At 43.3% G+C, this 16,587-nt stretch overlaps 1 protein-coding gene across 4 annotated transcripts in view; it reads left to right on the top strand.

The window, feature by feature from the left end:
* DMD (dystrophin) overlaps positions 1-16,587 on the top strand; it is a 2,107,962-nt gene that overhangs the window by 1,979,370 nt on the left and 112,005 nt on the right. For all 4 annotated transcript variants that reach the window (XM_029240034.1, XM_029240038.1, XM_029240035.1 and 1 more), the window contains one exon: positions 12,657-12,731. In XM_029240034.1, the coding sequence (XP_029095867.1) occupies positions 12,657-12,731 (75 nt within the window). The remainder of the gene's footprint in view (positions 1-12,656; positions 12,732-16,587) is intronic.

Below are 16,587 nucleotides of genomic sequence, written 5' to 3'. Positions count from 1 at the left end.
GTGGCCTCTCCCGTTGCGGAGCACAGGCTCCGGACGCGCAGGCTCAGCGGCCATGGCTCACGGGCCCAGCCGCTCCGCGGCACGTGGGATCTTCCCGGACCGGGTCACGAACCCGTGTCCCCTGCATCGGCAGGCGGACTCTCAACCACTGCGCCAGCAGGGAAGCCCAACATTTCATTTCTTGATTCAAATGTATTGTCTAGACACATAGACGGGTGAATGTGGATCTCTCCCTAAGGCATCCTTTCTTATTAAAAGCAACTCAGTCTATGTCCGGGGACAAGGCAGTCCATTATCTAATGAAAAGCTCCTGCCACTGATTAATTTTTTTTTTTTTTTCTGTACGCGGGCCTCTTACTGTTGTGGCCTCTCTCATTGCGTAGCACAGGCTCCGGACGCGCAGGCTCAGCGGCCATGGCTCACGGGCCCAGCCGCTCCGCGACATGTGGGATCTTCCCGGACCGGGGCACGAACCCGTGTCCCCTGCATCGGCAGGCGGACTCTCAACCACTGCGCCACCAGGGAAGCCCTTTTTTTTTTTTTCTGATTAATTTTATAACAGCTGCAGCTAAGTGGTGGGTCTTTTTTTTTTCTTTTTTAAGAATGATTTCTATATTAGTATCTTTAAAAGGATCTCATCAGTAGTATCTAGTTTCCAGAAAAAGTAACACATAAAACTGAAACATACTTCATTTTTATAAACATCATACTGTCATGAGACTTCTGGGTGCATGGGCAGTTTGAGGCATATCGTGTGTCCGTCCCCGTCCGTCCCCGCCCCCCCCCCCTTCCTCTCCCCAGCTAGCGTATACACAACACAGAAACAAGCACATTTTATCATGTTCCTGGCCACTTACGTATCTTGAACTGTGTACTATCTTGGACTAACTATTCACGCTTAAGGATTTAACAGATTATCTTCTTCCACCTCTCAAATAACAACAATAATAAAAACCCAGTTTATTTTCCCTAATAAGATTAAACGGGTGAGTACCAGCCTAAGGCAGGAACGTTCCAAAAAAAGAGTTTTGCAGAAGGTTAATTCGTTTGCCCCGTGGTAATTAAGGGTCAGATTTCCACTGATGTCCACTTTGGCATCTGTTTTATTCACAGTGGTATTGAGGGGAATGGATATTGGGGGTGTGTGGGAATTGGGGACCAGAGAATGGAGAGAGGCAGACAGAGGATGCAAATCATTTTCCATTAGAACCTAAAACTTACACTCTTAGATAAAGGATAGACTACGAAATCTTAATCTGAGTTTTAAGACTTCTGAATAGTTGAAAGTTACCAAAGCTTTACATTTTTTTTGCGGTACGCGGGCCTCTCACTGCTGTGGCCTCTCCTGCGGAGCACAGGCTCCGGACGCGCAGGCCCAGCGGCCATGGCTCACGGGCCCAGCCGCTCCGCGGCATGTGGGATCCTCCCGGACCGGGGCACGAACCCGCGTCCCCTGCATCGGCAGGCGGACTCCCAACCACTGCGCCATCAGGGAAGCCCCAAAGCTTAACATTTTTTAAATAACATTTATCCTAAGAGCGATGAGTAAGGAAAGATGCTGCTTGGCTTTAAGGAGATTTTGCACTAATGAAGAGATAAAGATATAAACATGTCTAAAGAGTTAATGAAAAATTAGTTACTAACAAGTGTTCATGTATACGTAGACATTAATTTTCAGAGAAATAACTTGTATATTTAAAAATTCTAATCCTCACGTCTGGGCCAAATCAGATTTGTGATAGTCCCATGCAAAACAAATGTCTAGTTAGATGCTCCGCAGATCTATTTATGTCTGGAAGAGTGCCTTAGCCATATAAGCCGTCTACTGTAACATTGTGTTAAACGTTAAATTAACTGTCAAGCTGTCCTGCATCAGTGACACCGCTTGGTAGCAAGAATGGGGAACCCTGTGATCCCAGATCTTACTGCTTTGTTCCTCTGCCCCACGGAGGATTGCAAGGGAAGGATGGTGCCCTCTACTTGGTATTCTGCATTTTGTTGCTTATGGTTCAGTTAATGGGTCAGAAGTACATTTGCTGCAAGTAACAGAATACCTGAGCAGCTGTATCTTAGCCACATAGGGGTTGATGTTTTTTGTATAACAAGAAGTCTGGAGACAGTAGAGAGCTAAGGCAGAGTTCAGTGATGCCATCAGAGATCTGGGCCTTTGTTCTGCTGTAGTATCTTTAGTGAGTGACCTTTGACCTCTGGGTTGCTTAATGACTGCTGCCCCTCAGGCAGGAAGGAGAAAGGACCTTCTCCCTCTCAGGCTCTTTGTCTTTCATTTTGGAAAAGGAAACCCTTCCCTGCAGATGTCTTGTCAAGCATTGACCAAAACCATGTCCACATGGCTGCCACTGGCTATAGATTAGAGAATTGAGATCCTCGAGACTTTGTAGTAGAGAAAGACCAGGGAGAAAGACTTTGAAAGTATTGTGTGAAACAACCTACAGAATCCGCCACAGTTAAATACAGCTGAGTCCACTTTCTAGATTACAAGCATCCTCTCTAGATGACCTTTGTTCTTTCTCCTTTTATTCCAACTCCTTTATGTCTGGGAAAGTCTTGATATCTATGTAACGTGTGTTTCAGAAAAGAAGCCCAAGCTCAGCCTGTAAGGGGTAAGTAAGCATGAGAATTATTCCAATGATTCATCCAGAGCAGTGGGAAGTGATATTATTTGAAGAGAAATCAAATGTGGCATCAATGTCACTAACGGCTTAAACCTGGTCAAAGTAGGGAAGTTCCTTTCCGAATTTCATTCAATTCAAACCATTTATTGAGCACCAACATTTATTGCCCTTCGGTGCCAGTGATATTGAACACAACACAATCTTTCCAGAAGTCTCCATTTCCTTTTCTCATCTTTTCTTCCTCAAGTAAAAGAATGAAAGATAAAGCTACTTCTAGTTCGTTATATCATTCATTTTGACCAGTATTGCTATAGACTTTATTTTTATCATATATTGAGTATTTAAATAAATCTTAAGCCTTTGTGGGCTAACGTAGAAATTAATCACTATTTCATAAAGCACATGGCTTATATGGAAAATTTTCAATTCCATTAACCTTACAAATGTTCACCGGAATAGTTTATGTCGTGCTGGAAACTACTTTTGCATCTCATGTATACACGGCTCTTTGCAGTGTATGTTTCTGCTCACATAACCAAAGAAAATACATGTTGATTTTTGTGGGAGTGAAATACTTATCTTTGTGTTTTCCCCAGTATTTTAGAAGCCTGAATCTTCAACCCCTGAGCTTAGTATACAGTTAGGCCCGCAATAGGTGCTTAGATAAATGTGAATTGATGATTTTTAAATGTATAAGTAATGGTCACTTCATGATATACAGTCAGTAGACTAGTTATGGGTTTTGGTTCTGTCTTCCCATATTCTTGTGCTGGAAAAGTCAGTGGACTGAGGCAGTATTTTTGGTGGCACAGTCCTTTAGTTTGAATGCATTAGTAAATGGTGGAGTCCAAAGAATAGCTGGAAAATTTTTGGAAAGCCCAGTAAGAAATGTTTCCACAGCGTAATTTGAGTGAAAGCCAGATAACAGCTAGTTATTGGAGGAACTCGACAGTAAAAGCTTTGACATAGACGTGAGAAAGAGGGGTGGAAGTAAATTTGGGGGGAGAATAGGAAGTGGTCTGGCTGAGGCAGAACTCCAAAAGGAAATGCCTCCTGGGGCCAAACTGGTCATTTAAATGACTGAAGGCGGCTGGGTGGGAAGTGGGTCAACCTGAAAAGCTTCTCTTGGGGCTGATTGGGCCTCAGCTTCCCCCACTGACATGCAAGAAGGTGAGTCTTTAGGTTCTTCCGGAGAAGCAAGACGATGGGAAGTCTCCAGATTTTTAACTGTTGGCAAATCATTCAACAATTTAAAAAACCATTACGGGAGCCAAAACCAAACAAACGAAAACAAAAAAACAGGTCTGCAGAGTAAATTCAGCCGGTTTGTGCCCTATGGTCTGTGGTTACCGGAGAAATCATTGAAAGATGAGGCTAGCATTAAAGGAAATGGACATTTACTCCTGTTTATTTTTATCATGAAAATAGATTTACCACAGATTCCCCAACTGTGAGAAAGGATGGGAGATTTGAAATAGGTAGTGTCAACCCTATTGCAAAGAAAGTATGTTTTTCCAGCCCCCGACAAATAGGGCACAAACTTTTAAAAAACTGTTTGTGAATTTGGTTATATGAAAAATTGTAAAAGGTATGAAAATCAAGTCACATTTGATCATTGAAAAATGTCTCACCTTTATTATACAGAGTAAAAATTTAATTAAACTGTCTCTGCCCTGGAGAATCTGGGATGTGTGTTCATTTGTGAAGAGAGTGTGGAAAGGGTGGTTAATTAATGAAGTGTAGAAGAGAGTTGAAGGAGACTGGGGTAATTTTATAAGTTTGTGGAGTTCTGATAGTTGCGTCGGTTAGTTGAGTTGCCCGTGTTAAGGCTCAAGGAACACACGGGAGAGCAGTGACTGAAGGTTCTGAGTCAGAGAAAGGGAATAATATCGTTCAGCCCAGCGATGAGAGTGGACTGTGTGACAGTCTCTTGTTACGAAGGAGACCAGAAGGAAAGAGCATTGGCTTGATTTGGTGTGGTTCTAATTGGAGCATGAAGGGAAGGCTGATCAGAGATAGAGGATCAGTTTAGAGACCTTGCCGATTGATGTTTCTTCTGACCATAAGGATGGCAAATAAGGAAGTGCTTAGGTGGAATAGCTTTTTCAGTGAGTTGACCGAAGGAGAAAAGGCACAATATGGAACTCGGGAGTAGGGAATGAAGTTAAGGATGTACATTCTTTGAGTGCCATGGCACTTGATCCCTCTGTTTTCGGTGCCTTACGTCACTCCCAGGTTTAGTTACTTCTGATGCCTCCATGTCTGGTGCAGCTTCTTCTGAGATCAACCCTCCAGCCTTCTGTCAGGGTGAAGCCAGGAGTGGCTAGGATGCTTGGCTGCATCCTTGGCTGCATGGGCTAGGGGAGAAGGTGTTGAGGGCTCTAAAGAGTTGCAACTACTCCCTGCATTTTCAGCCACATCACAGCCCTCAGAAGAACCCGAGGCCTCTAACTTCTGGGACTTCTTGGCTGTGTAAATGGGCATATGCTTCTTGTTAGTGCCCCAACTGCCCCTCTTCCCCTCACATGAATTTAGGCTTGGGATTTCTCCTGAATCAGCTACCATCAGGTCATCTTCCAAGCTTCCAAGACACTGGAGTCTCTTCTCATCTCCTCTCCAGTTTTGTCTCTTTTCTTTTAGGTAGATGTCATTTTTAATTCTTTTTCTGTCATCCTAGTAGTTTGACATGAGGAATAAACGAGTCTGTTCCATCTGCCATGTTTAGCTGGAAGTCCCAAGACCTAAGTCCTTAACATGAAGTGCAGGGCCCTACAGTCGGCCTCCCCCTGCCTACCTGGGGTCATTCTTCATCCTTGCGCTCTGAGATTTCAGCAGTCTGGGCCTTCTTAGGATTCTCAATGGTCTACACTCTTCTCTGCTTGCGAGCCTTTTTTGAACATGCTGACCTTTCATCTTGCTTTGCTCTTTCTTTCTACTCTTCACCTGGCTAACTCCCATCACCCTTCAGATCTTTGCTTAAATGTCACTTTCTCAGAGAGGCCTTCCTGGCCTGTGTTTCCCTATGTGCTCACTCTCGATAAGCATTGAGAAGATAGGTGGAAGGATTATGAATAGATGGATGTCTTTTTAAAAATAATTTTTCCTTGAGTAACATTGATTTATAACATTAAATGAGTTTCAAGTGTACAGCATTCTATTTCTACTTCTGTATACCCTACAGTGTGCTCACCACCAAAAATTTAGTTTCCCTCCATCACCATAGAGTTGACCTACTTTACCCATTTTCGCCTCCCTGCCTTGCCTTCTCGTAACCACTACTCTGTTCTATCTGTGTGTTTGTTTTTATTTGGTGGATGTCTTTTACAAAGCTATAAACCAGTTTTTCCTAAAGAGTCTTCCTGGACCATTAATATTATTTTATATATATTTTTTTGGTGGACAAGGCTTTGAGAATTAGAGCCCGAATCCTTTCTGATTTGAAGCTTAAGTAGAAGGAACATGGTGCAGCAGTGTCCACGTGAGTCACCTCTCCATTATCTGGGGGAGAATTCAGGCCCAGAAATAGTATTTAAGATACATGGTGTCTCCCCACCCACCCACCCACCCGCCGCAGAAGTTTACATTGGCCGTTCGTTATAGAAACTGCTTTCTCAACAAACCTTTTACCAGAGCAGCAAACAAGAAAGCAAAGCTAATTTGAATTTCAACTCTTCCACGAGAACAATGTTGCTAAGAAGTAGTGACATTGAGCTGAGGAAGGCCAAGCAAAAGTAGGGAGCCAGAAAGGCCTTGAACAGCCCACAAGTCAGGATTTGGTGCTCTCTTTTACTTCACAGTTGAACTTCCCTATTTTTTTATTTTTGGTTTGGGTTGGTTTGTGTCTCTCTTTCACAATTCTAAGTCTTCCACATTTGTGCTACCCTGGATCCTTTATTGCTTCTCTTCATTTTTCAGAAGAATTCTGGAGAATAACTGGTAGCAAATAAGTAATACCATTTCACACCTGGAAACAACTTGATAGTAATTATAAATTCACAGCTTTCTGCAGTTCATACAAGTATGAATGTGTCATTCCTATTTATCTCTACGTAGGTTTATTTTTGCCCCATTTAAGTAAAGCTCAGTGTTGATGATGAGGTTTTAATGAGTGTAGATTGTAAAAGGCCTCAAATATATCTAAAAAATTATAGACCAAGTGTCATGTGTTAATGTACCTCCTCTCTCTCGGCTAATTCTTTAAAGATATGTTCCAGAACTCCTCCGTATTATTGAAGAGTTCTTGAAGACTTCCCCACAATTCTACTTTGTACTCTAAAGCTTCTGAAGCCTGGGTATCTTGGCTTAATTTGCCTTCAAGCCAGACTTGGTTTAAATTACTCAGTTTATCTCAAGCCTCATAAAGGCCTGTCCGTGGCTCTTGCCTGTTTTAGTGAGTTTGAACTGATCAGAATAACACTTGTCGTGTGGAGTGTCCATTAGAATGCTATAGGAAGAGTGAGGCTGGGGAATCAGAGATATATTATTAATATTTTAAAATCTGCCTTTCTATATATCATATTAGTGTAGGGGGAGACCACCTTGTTGTGGCTTCTTTAGAAAATTTGGAGAATTGTTAAAATGGACATGCAGTAGTAGTTTAATTCACATTGTATGCCAACACTGAAGTTGGAACTATACCCCCAAAAAATCATACTTCCTCTAGATTTTATTTTTCACTCATGATCACCTGAGTGATTTGGAATACATTTCTGCTGGGAAATAGAGTTGGTAGGAAACAAAGACCATACCACGAATTCATCTGTTGGAGTTAATCTTCAGCCATCCAGCTCTTTCCACTCATTACATTTATGGGGTCATTGTCATTCTTTCCACCTAATATAGATAAACATACTGAAACTTTGGGCCTTTCTAAAAAGTGCCCACAAGCCATTGGAAAGCTGGACCGAAATACTCCTTGTTTTAAATTCTAGACCTCAGTTTGGTCATAGGTAGCAGGATTTTTGAAGTATGATTAAAAGGCAGAAAGCAGCTGTAAAATTGAAACGAAGGGCCTTAATGTTTTATTTCTATAATATTTTCCAAAATTTCCCATAAGTTTAAAATGCTGAGGCGTTTTTCAGTCATTTTGCAAGAGCAAGTCCAACAATGTGTAGGTTTATGGCTCAAACTTGATCGCTCATTCCTCTTTTCTGGTGAATTTGACACCTTCCACCACTACCTTCCACAGAATGAAAGTAAAAGTCATGCAACAGAAATACTTACCGAAGTCAAGGGAAATTCATAGGCTAAAGAAAGGTGCAGCAAAACCTGTTATTTGTTTTGTGCCTAAAAATAAAAGTCAAATGGACCATCACTTCAGTAGCTGGTGATTCAACTTGAGAGTGTAGATGGTGTAATATTGCCCCTTGTTCCTTAAGTTTCTAGATTTCTTCATTTTTAGGCCAGAACCAGCCCTGGATAAAATAATTAAAGTCATGAAGAGGAATGTACAGTTCAGCGTGTTTATCCTTCCAAGTGCGCTCTCCACCAGCTGCCATGCAAACATCGTGTGACTCGTTTCTTGGATAGCCTCACGCCTCTTGAGTTCCGGTTGTGAGAGCTAGTGAGCTCATCACAGCTTGGGCCAAAGTCCTGGAAAGGCAGCTCCCAGGGAAAGTGGAGGCTGGCCTCCCACGGGGGATGGGGATCGGGGCTTGGGGCTTGAAGCTTTATTCTGCACGCATACTTTAGCTACGAGATCAGCTCCAGCCTCAGCCCAGGACAGTGTCACATTGTCCGCAGCTGTACCGCATCTTGAGGTTTCAGTGTGTATCCTACACATTTTCACAAGGCTGCGGAGACTTCTCTCTCCCGGCTGTAAGCCAGAGGGCGGATTCAGACAACACAGATGGTTAACCCTCTGGAGTAGGACTTTCAGGGCACCAGAACTCCGTTGCAATTCACTGATGCTTACTGGATGTAAATTTGTATGGCTTCTGTTGCATTATGTTGGAAACTAGACATTTTCCCTGCTACTTTCTTTTGGTCTTCCTGAATCACTGATAATTGGTTGGACTGTGGTACGTAGAAAACTGGTGGCAGAAGTCTTGTTCTCTGCATTGTGTTTGGGGGTATGCTTGAGAGGGTGTCAGAGTGGATTAACGCCGGGTAGAATGTGCCATAGTTAAGAAGGATTTGAAAGGGAAGAAAGTTTGTACTGCTTTAGGGAAGCTGAGAGCACTGCTAGAGCAGGAATGTTCCAGATGCTTGTCTCTGATAGTATTCTACCGTGAACCACGCCCTGAAAGAATCACATCATCCTTGCCTCTCCCACTTGGATCTCAAGCTCCTGGAATTTGCCAATTCTTGATATGAACGGTGAGGATTGGATGGGGCTTCTGACCTCATTTAGACCATTTGTCCTGAATTCTGAATAGATCCAGGAAAATCGGACAGAGTAGACACTTTTAACTTATTGAATACCTTTTATTGGCATTCATCATAAACAAGAGACCCACAAATATATCCCAGAGGTGAGTTTTTGGTCTAATTGACTGCAATAGTCATTAAATACTCTAAAAGCCCACAAAATGGATTGTAGAAAGACAAAAACAATAGACCACACAGGTCTCTGTAGAGTTTATACTTGCACTTTAACAACGTGGAACAAGAAACTGTATTAAAATGTACAATTAAAGACTCCATTGTACTTGAAGGCGCATACGAATTACCTGGGGATCTTGTTAAAATGTTGATTTTGATTCTTAGAGCTGGGTGGGGCCTGAGATTCTGCATTCCTAACAAGGTCCAAAGAGGTGCTGGTGCTCTTGGTCCTCGAATCATAATCTGGGCAAAAAGGATCTGCCCAGGTTCTCTGGGGGTAGGTATGTGTTGGTAGCCACCCGTGGTTAAGACATCGGTGAGGGCTGCCTTCCTATCCACATCTCGGCTACCAGGTTTATAATGAAAGCAAGTCTCAGAACAAGCTCTGTCACATATGAACACTTACTAGCCACAGAGCAGAGAACAATTTTAAAGGCTGTGTCCAAGGCACAGTGAGGTCACAGCCCTGCCTTTTTGAGTGCTTGGCGGGAGAGCCTCACGATCCGCACCTGCCACAGTCCTTAACACAGCGGTTCTCAAAGTGTGGTCTCTGGACCAGCAGCATCAGGAGCACCTAGAAACCTGTTAGAGATGCAGATCCTCAGGCCCTCTCCAGACCCGCGGAATCAGAACATCTGAGCGTGGGGCTTGGGAATGTGTATTTTTAACCAGCCCTCCAGGTGATTCTGGTGTGCGCTCAAGTTGGCAAACCCCCTGCTGTAACAGCAGGATTTTGTCAGCCATCTAATTGAATTCAGGCAACCAAGAATCCAATGAACTACAGCTGGAGATTTTGGAATCCGGCCTAGGGCACCATTTTTAAAGGTGGAGGGCCTGCTAGATTCTTCCCACGCCCTGTTAATGTAAGGGCAGGGAATGTTTCTATTCTAAACCCTTTTCAACAGTCCTGGTATGTTGTAAACCACTAATATCACTAACACAAGCCCATCCAACATTAATTTGGATACTAGGTGTATTAATAGGATTTTAGGTGTAACAGGAGCTAAATATAGCTGAAGCACTTAACAGGGGTGGCTCTGGAGTGAGGCTTTTTGATTAATTGCTAGCCAACCACCCCTGGAGTGTGCTTTCCTGATTAAGACAACTCACCGCCTCTGCAACGTAGCTAAGCTAACACACACATACTTCATATTGTACGGTCCCCGTGAGGGTTTTTTTTAACTCTTAAAATCTACTTTATTGAGGCATACTTTAAACACAATAAAATGTACCCATTTTAAGTGTACAGTTTGAGTTTTTGACAGACGTATGCACTCAAATGACCTTCATGTCAATCAAGATATATAACATTTCAGTCACCTAAAAAATACGACTGTGTTCCTTTCAATTAGTTACCCACCCCGTCCCCGCTCCCGGCTACCATCTGTCTGCCTTCTGTCAGTGTATAGGTGAGATTTATCTCTTCGAGAATTTCACATAAACGGAATCAAGCAGTATTTTTTTTTTTTTTTTTTTTTTTTTTTTACTCTTTGTGCCTGACTTTTACCCAGGGTAATGTTTTTCAGATCAGCTCACAATGTTGCTTTATCAGTAGTTAGTTCCTTTTTAATGCAGAGTAGTATCCTGTTGTGTGACTACACCACAATTTGTTTATTCATTCTACTCTAGTTTTCTTTCCAGTTTTTGGCTATTACGAATTAAAGCTACTATGCGCATTCACGTACACATCTTTTTGTGGGCGTGTTTTTATTTCTTTTGGCTGAATGTCTAGGAGCCGAATTTTGGGTCATAAGATAGATGTATGTTTAATTTCATGAGAAATTGCTAACCTGGTTTTCCAAAGTAGTCATACTATTTTATATTCCCACCAACAGTGTCTGAGAGTTCCAGTTGCTCCACATCCTTGCCAACATTTAGTATTGTCAGTCTTTTTGGTTTTTACATTGAATATTTTAAAGTAAATTACAGACATTGTTTTTCTTTCCCCTAATTTCAATTTAGGTTGTTATATTTGGTCTCTGCAAAGGCCATCAATCTAATAATGTTGACCCAAGCAGCTTGGATATGGATTAAATTATTTCCCTTTCTTAACCTCCAATTAGAATTGGTTCTGTGGGTGCCGTTTGATTATGGCAGTTAGTCATGTTTGCCAGTATAGTTTTTCTTTTTTTCATTTTTTTGTTCACATATTCATTCAGTTTGTCGGTCAGTCCCTGAGCTGTATTAGACCTGTTTTTTCAGAGAGCAGTTGTATGTTAAGTCACTGGGAAATAACGACAGAAGTAGGGGACAGGGTACTTGTCTTCAAGGAGCTTTTTGGAGCTGGGTTTATGAAACATAAATACACAAAAATGCAAGAAAAGAAGTATATCTTGGCGTATATCAGGGCTTACGCAAAATTGAGTGAGGGCATCATCTGAATATAGATTTCTGCTAGGTGAGGTGAGTTGGGGCTTGATAGACAGGTGACAGTAGAAACCACTGTAGCAGAAATTGTTGAGCTGTTAATCCGTGCAGAATAGTAGAATGATTGCACCTTAGAATATAAAGCTAAATGTTTATTTTAGTCCCAGTTTTATTTTACTTATTTTAATCTCTTTTAGAATAGCAGTACCTTCATTAGTACAGAATACGTACGGAAACAAATATCCATTCTGATATGGACTCGCAGCTTTTCTTGTTGACATCTAGTATCATTTTTGTATGTTTAGCTGGCATCCAAACTTTCGAGCAAAAACTTCCGATTAGTACGTGTGTGTGTACACACATGTGAGTTTGTGAACTTCTTTTTAAGCCAGCTCTCCTTTATCCTGTCTTTGCTGAGTTAGTTACTTTCTAGATAAATGCAAAATAGTTAAATAGAAGGAACCTGTGGGATCAGGTGGACCTAAACCTGGAATGAGGGTTAACTGTGCCAATTAAATTTTAAACTACATCTCACACACAGAGACACACACCTGTGTTGGGTAAGAAATATTCAAAATGTTAACAGTGCGTATCTTTGCGTAATGGGATTACGGATGATTTGTTTACTTGGTTTTATATTTTCCTTTAATTTCTAAGTTTTTCACAGTGAGCATGTATAACTTTGATAATCAGAAAAACATGTTACGTTGCCACTTGATAGTTTGCTAAGTTCTCATAGCTGTTTCAGGGAAATCTTCCCTGTTCTCTTTCACCTTGTGTAGCAAAGATTCACTACAATAGAACCACGATTACAGTCTAGAAAAAAGAAATACCTGTCCTTCTTTTCCCTCTTGGGCACAAGGACTGTATGAGCTCCCTGCAGGCCATGCCACTGTCATCCCTCACAGAACTTAGCTTTCCTGATTGTCAAAGAGCAAAAAGACATTTTTTTTCTTTCCCCACATTGACAAAAATTCACCTTTCCAAAATTGGGGCATATACAAGAGACATTTTCCCCCTAGCCTCTTGTTGTTGTCGGCAAATCATTGGGAGTTTATCTGTGCCTTTTGAGAAAATAACAAATGATCTTTGTTTTCCCCCTTTTTTCTTCAGCTGACCTGAATAATGTCAGGTTCTCGGCTTATAGGACTGCCATGAAACTCCGAAGACTGCAGAAGGCCCTTTGCTGTAAGTATTAAGCAGTGCTCAAAATACTTGATAGTTATTCTTTGGTTTAAAAAAAAAATGGTTGGGAGTGTTTGCTATTGGAGTGGGGAGAAGTAGCTCTCTCAAGCCCGGGTGTAACATAGAATTCATTTTTTCAAGGTATCTTTGGCTGAGTGTTCACCTAGACTGCTTTGTTACATTGTTTAGAATCATTCCTGTCACCATTCCTCAGCTACTGATGTTGAATTGATAAGATACCAGTAATTTTTATTTTCTAACTAATGGCGTTGGCATCCAGAATTATCTTTATGGAACTTGAATTATCTCCACCTGTTCTACCTTTACTTCTTCTTATAAAATGTATTGAATATTTGAAGTATTAGCATCAGATTGCCTTACCCAAACCAGAGTTCACAGATGTGTATTGTTTTTGAGCTTGAATGCTAAGGTTCGGATAAATACTGTCATAGAAGAAAGATGACAAGGTTGTTTTTCTGCTTTTGCTAAATAACTTACATCAGCGGGAAAAATTCCCAAAGTGTCATACAATGCTGTCTGTTTATCAGATAGTTTATATATCTGTTACCAGGTATAATATTGTTTGAGAGCCCATGTATGTTGTTAATGTGACCACGAAACAGATAGGCACAGTCCCTACCCTGATGGAACTTACAGTCTAATGAGGGATATACAGGGTGTCCGTAAGTCTAGAGACATAGGTGTATGTGTATAAGATCATCAAGAACATCTACAGTCTGTAAAAAAAAAAAACAAAAAACAAAAAACACCTCTATTAAGGCTTTATGGGGCTTCCCTGGTGGCGCAGTGGTTGAGGGTCCACCTGCCGATGCAGGGACACAGGTTCGTGCCCCGGTCCGGGAGGATCCCACATGCCGCGGAGCGGCTCGGCCCGTGAGCCATGGCCGCTGAGCCTGCGCGTCCGGAGCCTGTGCTCCGCAACGGGAGAGGCCACAGCAGTGAGAGGCCCACGTACCACACACACACACAAAAAAGCCTTTATGGACACCCTGAGAAAAAGTGAAGGGACAGTTTCAAAGTCATATATTTAGTCATGTGACCGTGGAAGAATTGGTACCATGAGTTGTGGGGTTTGCTTGAAGAGGTGGCATCTATGACACGTGAGTCCAGAAGGGTCAGTAGAGCTCCCTCCAGAAAGAATGTTCTCATCAGGAGGCAGAGCATGTGCTGAGGCGTGGGGCCCAGAGATGCCGTCAAGAACTGAAAATACTGCGGCGTGGCTAAAGCACAGGAGCTCCAGGGAGGGACTGTGGTAAAATATTTGGCTGGAGGAGAAGCAGGAGGCAGATTGGGAAAGGCCTTTTAAACTTAAGCTAAAGAGTTTAGAGGTCAGTGGGGAGCCTCGCAAAGGGATGGCACGATGGGATTGTCATTTCGAAAGATGACTCTGGCTGTGGAATAGAGCCTGCACCCTGGCGGTAGTGTACACCTGCTGGGGGAGAGACTTGGTGAGCAGTTTCAGTCGTCTAAACCAGCAATGTGGTGGCCTGAATTGGCAAAGGAGGAATGGAGATAAGTGGGGAGAGTTGAAAAATACGAGGTGGAATGGATAGGGCTTAGTGATGAGCTTAGTGATGTGCTAGGTGAGGGGGAATCAAGGAAGATAACTGAGGTGCTCACCTGGGGGGAGCGGCGGACGTGCCCTGGCAGAGCTGAACATAGAGCTGTGGCGCTCAGGAGAAACATACGGGCAACGTTTAGGAATCATAAGCGTGCAGATGCTCGGGGAGTGTAAAGTAACAAGAAAACAGGATGTAGGACAGGGGGCGAACAAGGTACAGAGGGGACCGCAAAGGAAGACTCAAAGAAGGTATAGTGGTACATACTGCATGGGCAGAAAGAAGGGGCCTGCCACCGGGGTCAGATGTTGCTGGGAGGTCAGGATGAGGTTGGCAAAAGTGTCCATGGGATTTAGCAACAAGGAGGTCCTTAGTAACTTTGGTGAGGTTTTAGAGGCACGGTGCAGGTGGTGAAGTGGGCTTCAAAGTAAAGCAAAAGTGGGGAGGTAAAGACAGTTGAGATGATTCTTGGAGAAATTTAGCTGTGAAGGGGAGGGGAGATGGGCGGTAGTTAGCTGGAAGGGGCTGAGGAGTTAATGGAGTGCACGTGCACATAGGTTGAGAGACGCTTGAGTCTGTTTGAATGAATATGAGAAGCGGGGACAAAATTGTAGTTGCTGGCTCAGGAGATACTAAAACATGTGAGTTCTCAGAGGAGAGGGGAAGGTAATCCGGAGGCCAAGGGAAGAAAGGGGACGCCTCTCCTCCACTGTAAGGAGTGGGGCTGAGGAAAGGATCTGGGCCGGGCTAGGTAACTAAGGAGACCTAGTGGGAAGTGGGCGAGGGATGCCCGCGGGGAGGGCTCTGTTTTTTTGCGTGAAGGTGGAGGAGAGGTCCTGTGCTGCAGCTAATGGCAGAAGGGGATAGAGTCGCGGTTGGCCTTAACCTCTGTGGAGAAAGGGAGGGCTATTTTGAGAAGCAGCATCGTGGAGCCCAGAGTCTGCTGAGCGGTTTACGACAGCACCAGTCCGCAGGGGTGTTTCTCCAGGCACAGCCAGTAGTCAGGAACCGGATGGTTCTGTCCCAGGTGGGCAGAGGCCAGCCGGGCAAGCGAAGTAGGGATTTGGGCCAAAGAGTGGTTAAGTGGTTGGAGTGCTGTCCGTGGAGTCTGCATGGGGTAGGAGAGGCTGTGAATTTGGGTGGAAGCTGGTAATTAGGAGGTAGAGGGATCGAGAGGCCAAGTGTTCAGGGCGGTAGAGGAAGAGATTGTGCGGAAGTGACTGGAAAGGCAAGAAGTTGTGGTCAGACAGCAGCAAAGCTGAACGTTATTTCAGAAGCGGAACAGTTCGGCTGGCTAGGTCTAGGATATGACCGTTTGCGTGGGCAGCAGAGGCGGACTAGATGTGAATTTCCATGGAGATGAAATAGGAAGCTAATGAACTGAGAGGCTAGAGTGATGCACGAGTCCTCGCTGCCAAGGTTGAAATCACCCCGAATTGGGCCAGAACTGGGGAAGAGCAGAGGGCTGTGACCCCTGGCTACCAAATCTTCAGCAATGAAGGCGTCTGATGCAGGGGGTCTGCAGAGGCTAGCAGTAAGATAGTCAACTGGTGTTGGCTCGTGTGTGGTTTTCTACGTGGAGATGGAGAAGAAATGGCCTAGAAGTGAAATTATTTGGAAGGAGAGAGTAGGCTTTTCCTCCTTGTCTTGGTGTCTCCAATGCTGAGCACAAAGCCTGGCGCAGAGAAGGGCTTCATCTGTTTTCAAGGAATGGATGCATGAATGAAAGTAAATTCAGGCTTCCATTTCCGTATAGCTTATAGTCTGAAGCTATCATTTTTCAGCTGTATAGCTGCCAAGTGGTTTTTAAAGGACTCCCCAGGCCTAGGATTTCCTTAGGCACCTGTTAATGTACCAGAGCTGGAAAGAGGCAGTTTGAGCTGGAGTGGAGTCAGAAGGCTGGATGGAGAAAGTCTTCTGCCTCTTCTTCTTCTTCTGTCCCCACCCCATCCCAGAGGCAGTGCCTTCCATTGAGAAAGGGGCAGTTATGAAATGTGCTATAGTACATAGAGAGATGTAAAAGTGAGATACGAAAAGTTCAGAAGAGATAATCGGCTGTTCCAGGTTATACTATGAAAAAGCCTCCAAACTGACTACATTGGAAGACCCCTTTCCATAGTGTTCCTTTTGACCTTGGATTTAGGCATTATTCAGTTCTCCTCCTGTTAACAGCTCTTTCTCTTCATATATGTGTCTCATTGTCTGTTATTTCAGTGTATGTTAACATTTCCAATAAACGTTGGAAAAACAGGGGGATTTGATATTATAAAACATTTTGG

This window comes from Monodon monoceros, unplaced genomic scaffold (genome assembly GCF_005190385.1).
Source record: "Monodon monoceros isolate NGI ecotype Baffin Bay Population unplaced genomic scaffold, NGI_Narwhal_1 Super_Scaffold_22, whole genome shotgun sequence".
NCBI lineage: Eukaryota > Metazoa > Chordata > Mammalia > Artiodactyla > Monodontidae > Monodon > Monodon monoceros.
This window is presented reverse-complemented; position numbering and strand designations above follow the sequence as displayed.